The sequence below is a fragment of the Pinus tabuliformis genome, chromosome X (genome assembly GCF_031772625.1).
Source record: "Pinus tabuliformis cultivar Carrire ecotype Pingquan chromosome X, CPIR1, whole genome shotgun sequence".
NCBI classification, from domain to species: Eukaryota; Viridiplantae; Streptophyta; class Pinopsida; order Pinales; family Pinaceae; genus Pinus; species Pinus tabuliformis.
In genome coordinates this window covers 384813153-384824153 of record NC_142308.1, presented here as the reverse complement: position 1 = coordinate 384824153, position 11001 = coordinate 384813153, and the positions used below count along the sequence as shown (strand labels likewise).

Below are 11001 nucleotides of genomic sequence, written 5' to 3'. Positions count from 1 at the left end.
ATCAAGGTAAATTGAATTGACTGGGGTAGGAAGGGGTGCTGCTTCCACTGGCGCTGGATCCCTAATAAATGGAACTGAATCTGCATCCACGAGGTTGAACTAGAACCAGCTGCACTCGAATCTCTTTGAATCAGAAGGGCCTGCTGGTAGGGCAATCGAAGGAGGAAAATAGGCGGGTTGAGTGAAGCAGGCAGGGACAGTTAGAAAGCCAGAGCAAAAGCGGCTAGAGATCCCGGTACCTGGTCCAGATTAAGCAATTGATCGCGGCGATGAGTAGGGCAATCGAAGGAGGAAAATAGGCGGGTTGAGTGAAGCAGGCAGGGACAGTTAGAAAGCCAGATCCCGGTACCTGGTCCAGATTAAGCAATTGATCCCAGCATCCTTTCAGGTCGACAACTCAAAATCCGGTCTCAGTTAATTCGGCTCCGCCATGCACGGACAGCTGCAGCACCTGCATGCAGAACACCTGCCTGCCAATATGCCCAAACTAAAACTGCAAATAATTCAAACTGCAAATAATCCAAACTAATGTTAAGTAATGCTAACATTAATATATGAAATCGTCTGACGGTCACCAATAATAAACACGGCTAAGGAAAATAGCCTATGCTCCGGCCTCTCCCGCCTCGGGAAGAGGCCAAATAAGATGGCAAACCAGAAGACTTTGCTTATCCTGGCACGGAGCATTTGAAAACTTTGCTCTAACCACTGCATTCTCCGAAATAGCACTTCAAATTAATGCTAAATCAACCCATTCGGATTACTATAGTCCCTGGCCATTGCCAGATGGCAGGGACTAATAAGGTAGCTGAAATTTTAATGAACAATAAATTTCCAAGGAACTTACCATAAAGGGTATTTCAAATTTTTTTCTACCATTGGAATGATCATAGAGGATTATTAAGTACATTATGATGATAAATATGGAAGTGTAAAAGTTTATATATATTTATTATTTTTATTTTGATTCTAGAATAGGAAAAATTGGAAATCTTTTTTTTCCATTAAGATAGTAAATTAAATAAATCATATTTAAATTTTTAAATATATAAGGATAGTAAATATGGAAGTGTAAAAGTTAATTTAATATTAATTTTAAGTTAGTAAAATAAAATTATATGTCTATGAGAGAGAAAAATAAAAAAATTGGTTAAAAAACTTAAAGGAGGTTAAATATGTATTATTATTATTATTATCTTATTTTAAGGTCAGGACCAAGCCAAACACCAAATTGGTGTGTAAGACACCCTTGTTTGTGGGACAAGGGATCCACTTATTAAAAAATTTAGTTACTCATTTTATTATTAATTATTAGATATACATTGTCATCACATTAATCTTTTTAAAGAGTCTTGGGAAGACGACCACGAGTTCGAAGGATGGACCGGTCCCCGTATTATGCAAGAATAACACAAATAACATTGAGGAAAGACCCAACTCAGGAAGACTACTCTGAGAGAAACTCGGCGGCGAGAGAAACTGCAATTGAGACACAATGAGGGACGAAAAATGTGGATATCTAGATACTGACCTTTAGACACTATAACAGTTGTGTGTATTCTCTTCTTAAGTTGGGTGGATGACTCATAGGTCTGACAAACTAGCTCTCCTGCAGCAACTAGATAAACATATTTCTGCCACCATGCGAGCATTTGAGGCCTTATATAATAAACTGTGCATATGGGAAACCTGGTATGATAGAAGGAAAGTTATCCATGAAACGTGCACAACCTTGTCCAAGTGTCTCGATGGATCCTGAGCTTAACAACCACAAAAATGTTGAAAATGCAACAAGATGATGGAGCTTAGTGAAAAGAAGTCTCCTTCACTAAGTGGGCCCGTAGGCTATTTTCGGTGCAAAGTCTATTTTTAGACATATGGATCATGGTCTATGAGTTGCAAGATGCTATTTATGGATGATTGGTCATGTTGGTAAAAAATAGATGGACCTCTATTTTTAGACATATGGGCGGAGTCTATTTTTAGACTGCCAGTCAAAAAATAGAACAGTCGAATATCATTAGCTCCTAATAATATTTGGACTATAAACATTATCTTATCCTCTTGCAGCACTTCAGTTCGAGCTACGGATGTGGCACATGCAACTGCCAGAAAGAAATACGCTTTTCCTATGGGTTAGTTGAGCTATTGCATGATGGACTTCAGTTAGAACTCAAGTGATTGAGTTTGGTGGAGTTGATTGAGGAGTTGATGGAGTTGTGTTCAGTTTGACTTAGTTGAACTAGTTGTATTTAGTCTAACTACCAAATACACTAGTGATGAGTGATGTGAATTAATTATTAATTAATTCACTAATTATTAACTCATAAATCAACTAAAGAATACATCAGTTAACTCAGTGCATGGACAATTCAGTGGAGACAAGTGTTAGAGGTGGGTGAAAGGGTGAGATTACGATCAGTTGTGACTATAGCTGTGCATGAGATTTGCACAATCATTGATTGAGATTTCCAATGAGGATTGCGCAGTACAAGCCAAGGAAATTCAAACTTGGATCTAATCTATTCTCAACTTGGATTGCGCAGTAGAAGCAGGCAAACAGTGGAGGAGATTTGAACCCGTGACTTGTTCAGATCTGAGCTAGTTTGTGTGTAGCATGTGGAGATAGTACTGAGTACTTGTGCGGAGTATTGTACTATGTATTGTTACATGTTTTCTATCATTATAAGATACAGATAGTTGGGGGCTTTCAGCTGTACGCTTTCCCCATTACATACTGTGTTGATATGTGTGATTGATGTTTCAATGTGCGCATGCGATTGTTTTTTTTTTAATTCCGCAAATTGATGATAAATGGTAGAGGAGGTTATGTATTATGCATGCATTCCGTAAATAGTGTATAATCAGGATAATCTCTGTGAATAAGTGTTATATTATTCAAATTTCTACAAAGAAAATACTGCATCATGAGGTCATAAATGAGCATAAAACCCTTGTCAGAATGATCGAACCATGTAATCAATCCACCATTGAAGGAGTTCTCCATATCTAGGTCGATAGAAGGAATGATCCCACTTGAGATCCCGGGACATGTGAAATCCCTGAACTGAAGTTCAGGGCATTAATCTGGGATGTTTGCGGCAGGTGAGCCTTTGTACGAGACCATGGTTGTGCCACGCGCAAGACATGCAGGAAACATTGTGGGACCAGTTTCAATCGTCGAGGACCACCAAAAATATGCCCATTCTGGTAGCACACGTGTAATGCGCTTGTTTGGTGTATACAACGTTGCATTGTGTGACTCATACCTGAAGCCAATTATGCCCCTTGTTGGATTTGAACTACTTGGAAACACCTCGTCAAAAATATGGACCTTGACGTTTAACTTATCTCGCTTCACAAGTTGCCTAACCACCTGGAAATCATTTCTTCACTCCAACTCCGTCCATAACTCATTAATATATACATAATTTTGTTGACTTCCCCAAACCCTATTAATTATACATAACCGAAGAAAATTGTAAAACATTTATTATCTCTTATTTACTTTATCTTATTAATTTTCTATGAAATTATTAAACATGTCCATTTTTTATTATTTTAAAAAATATTTAAAAAATTTAGTTTCAACCCTTAAAAGCACCTTAGAAAGTAATTATAAAAAACTATAATTTTTAAATAATATTTTAAATTTAAATTACCTAAAATATAGTTTATAAAAAATACATAGTCAAAACGTTTATAGTGACTATCCCAATATTTACTATTTTATTACACCTTTTTTCATCCTAACCACCTTAACAAGAGACCATTCATTTTTCTTGAAAATAAAGGAAGTATGATTGGATATAATGTCCTTAAAAAGAGGGAATGTTCCTCGTAATCTCCAATAGACTATCTTGCAATAAGAATCTAGCATAAACAAGGAAGGCTGCGAAGCAGCTAGTCCCTGCACATAGTTCTATCTAGCCCATTTAGCTTCCGAGACTTGTTATATGCAATTCATCTTTTGAGGGTCATACGCCTGAGTCATACAAGATGCACATAAGTAACTGACATAGCCATACAGCCAGACACAGCCACATAGTTCTATGTAGCCCGTTTAGCTTCCGAGACTTGTTATATGCAATTCACCTTTTGAGGGTCATACGCCTGAGTACAGCCAGACACAGCCAGTCATAGCCTTACAGAGCAGCTGCCAGACATAGAGGGCTGTCGAATAATATAAAATGCACCAGTTATTTCAAAACAATGTATAACCTGTGAATAATTCTTGCCATTAAATCACTGTCTTCATTGATAACAGCTACTATTCCACCTTTCTCTGGCTCCAACCTAGACAAGTAAGCCAGTTGAGCATCTGCTTCATAAGGTGCAACAACAAACTCAACTCCTTCTGTCTTAAGGATCTGAATCAGGGAAGAGTTCAAAATGTCAATCAGCACAAAGCTTCAAAGTGGCAACATCTCAAACAGAAACGTAGCTGGCAGAAAAACCTGTGAACCTTTCTGGCAATATCAAAAGCACTACCTGAATCAGTTCATTTGCCATGGATGGTGTAATATGCACTGCCCTCTGTGAAAATAGAGGAAGCGGAACATCACTAACTGTGGGGAAGTATAACTTCAGCACAAGAAAGATATAGTTTTCATAAACAGTGACAATAAAACGAATGTGGTTCACAGGCACTTCAAATCTAGACTTTTTGTTTCTGATAAGAAAAAATACCTAGCTTGTTCCAGGCAAGCATCTCTCCTCCTAAGAAAGAGAAAAAAGTAACTAATTACAATGGCCTTATATAGTAAGCCAATACCATCAGTTCAATCCACCAATAACAAAATGAGATTAGAATTCAGTCTCACCTACAGATGCACCCTATACATCTATAAAGCAATTAGTTCATATAAAAAAATGAAACGCTTCATATTATAGCACGGAATTTTGGTAAAAGTGGCTTAAATTTTTACACTTGCCAAGTAGCTTAGGGACCAAAAGTAATTCACCAATATGATCTCATAGAAAACCTCCAAAAACTAGCCCAGTAAAGAATAAGCTATCCCTAAAATCTTCATCTAACAGGCATGGATGTGTACTTAATACTTGATGAATTTCCTGATGAAGGAAACGAAGCAAACTTGGCATTGACATTTTTTATAATTGGACATTAAAAAACAATGAGTAGTTACCGCATGAAATCCTGTTTTTAGAAGTGTCATTTTGTTATGCAGGTTGACCCTGCTAAATGGTGGTTTAGAATAGAGTCTGTCACTTTCCTTTGTTTTTCTGCAGAGTGCAAAGGAACTTGGTGAAAGTCTATATGTTTGTAAGATGTTAATTACTCTGATTAATCAAAGCATCAATGTCAAGCAGGAAGAAATGATATCGGTCCTTTGCTATTAAATCCAATAGCATTATACAAACAAACACTTTGTCAAAATTTAACTGAGTTTCAGCATGTCATTCCAGTAAAATGAGTTACCCGATCTAAGTTTTTATACTTTAACACCAATGAATGTGGCCGTTTGATCCCGATACCAGGGACTGATGAAAGAAAGTCACAACCTGCGAGGACACACATGCCTGCAAAGAAGACATTTAAGCCAGTCAGTCCGGTCACCATTTTGTTTGTTAATTAACTTGCCTTGCTCAAGACCATGAAGCTAGCTGTATTCTCTAACATCAAGACAAGAGCCAAGATTACAAAACGAAGGCAGAGTAACCGCCAAAACAGTACGAGTTATACTTTTGTCCCACATCAGCTGAACTTAGGGATACAAACTGTCAGAAACCTAGACTTTATCATACCTGTATAGCTCATATGTTAAGTATGCGTATTTACCTATATTAAGCAGGATCTGTAAGCATAAGTAAGTCATTCCATATTAGAGATAATGTAAACTTATTCATTAGGTAGAATACGGTACCCTATTCAAAGCTATTAGTAGCTTATGACCCTGTATTAGTCTAATGGGTTTGGTTCATATACCTTTACCATTAGTACACAACATAGCTGGAATAATGAAGTTGAATCAATTAGGCAAGTAAGCTTAACCTTGTTGAAACTTATGACTAGAGATTGGTGTATTCAATGGGTTTAGTTCAATATGCTTATACCTAGTATACTCATTAAGCAACAGGTTTCATGTCCTTGTTGCTTACTCTATACTGGAAGCTATTACTCTTATTACTTATGTTTATAGCTGTATCTTCCTAATAAATACATGATATGAGTTCTATTCCCATTCAGTAAGCTTGATACGGATAGATAAGCATGATACAGAAGCTTAACCCTACTACAGCTAGTTACATGTCACTATGAATGCCATTGATTAACTTATACGACATACAGGATAAGGTCACAGTAATGTAAATGAATATGATAGCTTAACCAAGTGACTTGATTCACGTAATTAGATATGGTTACATGAGAAGAGATGATACAGGAGCTATATCCATTGATTTAATTAGACAATAATCGTGACAAGATAGGATAGCACTGGTTATAAGCTCATATTGGACATTCATTACTTATGATGCATTATGATTATGGATTCCTTATAGGTGATAGGTAGAAACAGGCAGCAAGCAGCACATACCTTAATGACACATACATTATGGATTCACTTGATATAGTAGTGTAATAAATCACATAGCTATGAACAGGGAGGTATAACAAGAGATTTTCTAGCTTACCTCACCTCCGTGGGCTCCCTTCTGGCTAAATATCCGGCCACTCACTTAATTGCATGCTCAGGTAGACCGTAGGAATCTATCATGGGAAGGTGTGATTAGTAAGATCAGGAATAGGATGGATAGTTGGATCTTTAGAGCTCTCTTGTTGGCTGAGCGAATCCTCTTGATCAAAACAGTCCTTCATGCAATTCCAGTCTATATTTTTTCAGCACTGGTAGCACCATGAAAGTCCTTACAGAAATTGATCGCCTGCAATGGGACATCCTGTGGGGTGGACCGTCAAACAACACTGTAGAGAAAATGGTCACTAATTTCCTGGAAATCAATATGCCAACACAATGTAGAGGGAGTTTAGGCATTAGATCCCTGGAAATGATAAATAGGGAGCTATGTAGCAAGCTTATCTAGTGGCAGGTGAAAGACCGAAGTTTCTTGTGGGAAGCTATTTGGAAAGCCATATCTGCTCCTACCACAAAGGTCAATAGCCTGCTGCAAACGAAGACAACCTTACCAGGATCCTTTATATGGAACAGTGCACAGAAAGGGTTCGAATTAGTTCAACGACACAGTTTTTAGGAGGTCCGGGATGGATGGTCAGCTCTTTTCTGGGATGATCAATATCAGTCTCTACTTAATTAAGATTCCTGGCAAGATATCAGGCCCAGTTTTCTGGAAGAAGGATGGTTGCAGGTTTGATAACAGTAATTACAGGGGGAGCAGCAGCAGCATGGGATTTCCAAAGTGAACCTCGGATGAACCAAAGACATGGCCGATTGAAGGAAATGACAATGCTAAGAAATCACTTTGGACTCTGGAGGGAGTTACAACAATGAATAACATAGCAGAAAGAGGAGGCAGATTGCTTGAGATAGGGTCTGGCAGGGAGTGGGGATTTCTCAGTTAAGTTAACCTTCCAAGAAGTTCCAACACCTCCAGGAGCACACCCAGATGAATTCAAAACATTAAGTATGGCAGAGAATTTGGAAATCCAGGATCTGCCAAAGAGTCGTTGTCCTTTTATGGGTTGTTCAATGGAGAGTCCTTACATGGGAAAACTTATGGAAATGAGGCCCTCCATTAATCTTTTATATAAACAGGAGAACTTGGACCACCTGTTATTAGTGTGTTCTGTGTCGGGAAGGGATTGTCACCATCTTTAGACAAGGGCCAAACACCAGTTAAGTGGACAAAAAAATCCAGTGCTGGCCTAAGGAATCCTTCCAGAGCAGGTTGCTGTAACACACATGGGATATTACCAGGGGTTTCCTTTTGTGGAATCTTTGGAAAGCATGTACACATAGGATTTTCAGGGATCAAAAACAAGCTGGGATCCCAAAGGATAAATTATTAAATTTTGAATTATACTGAACCCTCAATCACAGCAAGATCAAAACTTAAATCACTGGAGACCTTCAACACCTTCCCTTCGGAAACTGAATTTAAAAGGGCGTTGAGGAGAAATCTGCACATTGGGGGTATAGTTTGTGACAATCAAGGGCAACCTATAGCAATCTTTGCTGCTAACATAGGCATGAACACCAACAATGAGGCAGAAGTTCAAGTGGTAGAGATGGGACTCTCCTTGGCCACTCACATTGGCTACCTATGGATACAGCTGAAAGGTGATTCTCAAATCACCATTCATCAAGTGAAGAAGTTGTCTGGATCTAAGAAACTAGATTTCAACTAGGTTTGTTGGAGACTGGCACTGAGCCTATCAAGAATAGAATCCATCCAAGATCACTTTGAGAATATCAGTTTTGGTCACACAAGAATAATCGAGTTGCAGATACCTTGGCCAACCTCGGAGTTCAAAGCAGAACAGGGGAGCTCTGTTTGGAATCCAAATGGGAAGGTTTCAGAGATCAGGAGACAAAATTCCAGCTCTTGAAGCTAGTGCAAGAAGATATGCAGGATAAGCTGGGGCTAGGGAATCCCATATCCTCTCCACGGAGACAGGAGAGCCATCATGACGTTTAAGGCGTGATCTCAGGTATCCTGGATGTCAGTGTATTCGGCTGTGATTTTAATCCAGGGGTGTATGTGACTACAACTGCTGTTACTAAAGCTGGGTTTTGAAGATCTAAAGGAAAGGCTGTGCTCAATAACATAGCAGCATAATAATTCTTCAAAAAAATTTAAATGTTTCTAGCTTTTCTCTAATATGTTTGACGTTTTTGGGCTTCTTTTTGGAGTTTAGGTGGACCAGACCCTATAGGTACTTCAAGAGATTCGCCAAATTTCCGTACAACAAAGGCTCTGAGTTTAATCCAGGGCTGGACATGACTACAACTGTTGTTACTAAAGCTGCGTTTTGAATATCTAAAAAGGAAAGGTTGTGCTCTATACCATAGCAGCAAGATAAATTCTTCGAACAAACACTGTTGACATGTACTGTATTGCTAGCTGCTTGTATTTGCATAATGATTGAGTACCACTAATCACCACTTCTATTATATTGATTGCTATGAACTAACGTTTACAGGATCACTATTTTGAAATATGAACATTATTTTATTACATAGAAGACGTGCTTAGTTGTGCCGATGATATTGGAACTAATCTGCCCTATTACTGATCTGATGGTATTGTATTGACATAATAAGTATGGACTCCAATGTGTATCATATCCAGTTTTATGCTATCGTTTATTCCCATAGGCAACACGATATCTAAGACTGAGACTTGGTAATTGTCGTATATATTAGTACTATTCCCTGTAAATGAATGCGATTACCATTTTTGTTCACTAGTGGCTAGGGATTCACCGATGACAGGTAAGCTGGAATAAGGAGAAGCATATGGCATACTAGTAAGGATTAGCTGTAGGGAACTAGACCTTAGCCTTACCCATGTTGGTAGAACTTAGAAGCAGCTTATGGGATGGGCATTGGGATTTGTCCCTGAATCATTCACAATAGACATATACATAGAAAGACAACTGAAGAAACAAACACAAAAATGAAAAAATTCGGCAAAGCCATGTTTCATTTCTACAGTCAGTTTTCCCATTAAAGATTCGGAAAAGGCATTGGGCATATGAGGTTACGGGGTTTTCCAATGGAGCTTCTACAGGAAACCCTGAAAATAGTCAACACGATATCTAAGACTGAGACTTGGTAATTGTCGTATATATTAGTACTATTCCCTGTAAATGAATGCGATTACCATTTTTGTTCACTAGTGGCTAGGGATTCACCGATGACAGGTAAGCTGGAATAAGGAGAAGCATATGGCATACTAGTAAGGATTAGCTGTAGGGAACTAGACCTTAGCCTTTACCCATGTTGGTAGAACTTAGAAGCAGCTTATGGGATGGGCATTGGGATTTGTCCCTGAATCATTCACAATAGACATATACATAGAAAGACAACTGAAGAAACAAACACAAAAATGAAAAAATTCGGCAAAGCCATGTTTCATTTCTACAGTCAGTTTTCCCATTAAAGATTCGGAAAAGGCATTGGGCATATGAGGTTAGGGGGTTTTCCAATGGAGCTTCTACAGGAAACCCTGAAAATAGTGGGGCTGGTGGAAAATTTATGCTTAGCAGAGATAAGGTCATTTTATTAAGATATGGGATGCGTCTGGGGGCAAACAAAGAACCTGAAATCAAAGCAGCCTTAGTTTTGATGGCCTTGGCTATTGAGAACAGAATAAAGGGAAGAAGCATCTATGGATATTCAATTACTTGCCCACATAAACTCAATTTTATGTGAATCTAAATAACTGCAAATGTGCAAGACTGTAAGCGTAATATGAAAAGATCGAGCAGCATAACCGTGAGTAAACAGCAGAAACACAGCACGCCCTTTAACTTTTCATGAAAAGGGATTCATACAAGTTTCAAATCATTAGTAAAAAAATTTCAGACTTAAGCTTCTCTGGAATTGAGAAACACGCAAAGGACAATGGTTTTAGAAACAAAGACAAATGCATGAACTACAAGTTCAAAAAATAAAATGCCAGATGCCCAAATACCTTTCTTTTCGCTTTTCAAGAAATCGAGCAAGCGATGCTTTACACGCTTGTGGTACTGCTGGGGTTATAAAGAGACTAAATCAGGCATACATAATGAGAGTTTACGACAGTACAACCCAATACGAATTCACTAACATGCTACAGAAGTTCAAGACTAGCTAGTTCATCAGTCTGTACCTACCAGAAATTTCCATTGCCAGCTAAAAACATAATTGCTTGAGCCTGCCATCAACAGTTTCATTTACTCAATGCTGTAGAAATTTAACTGCACCGATTATATAAATGCAAATGCTCTCATACTAAAGAGACCTCCAAATAAAAAAAAGAGTATAACAATAGTAATACCCACTTCTCACCTAATGACAT

General features: G+C 38.2%; 1 protein-coding gene across 1 annotated transcript; it reads right to left on the bottom strand.

Moving 5' to 3' along the window:
* Positions 1-3886: 3886 nt before the first annotated feature.
* Positions 3887-4651, bottom strand: LOC149140148 (uncharacterized). The gene is made up of 2 exons (XM_089450109.1): positions 4492-4651; positions 3887-4370 (listed from the first exon to the last, which is right to left on the bottom strand). The coding sequence occupies exons 1-2, from the start codon at positions 4510-4512 to the stop codon at positions 4200-4202; spliced, it is 192 nt and encodes a 63-aa protein (XP_089306235.1). The 5' UTR covers positions 4513-4651; the 3' UTR covers positions 3887-4199.
* Between the last annotated feature and the right edge of the window lie 6350 nt (positions 4652-11001).

Excerpts from the sequence above, each read along its gene's own strand:
- LOC149140148 (XM_089450109.1), bottom strand. The coding sequence starts at position 4,512 with ATGGCAAATGAACTGATTCAG. Across the intron at positions 4,371-4,491 it reads TGGCAAATGAACTGATTCAG|ATCCTTAAGACAGAAGGAGT; the intron begins GTAGTGCTTTTG and ends TCCCTGATTCAG.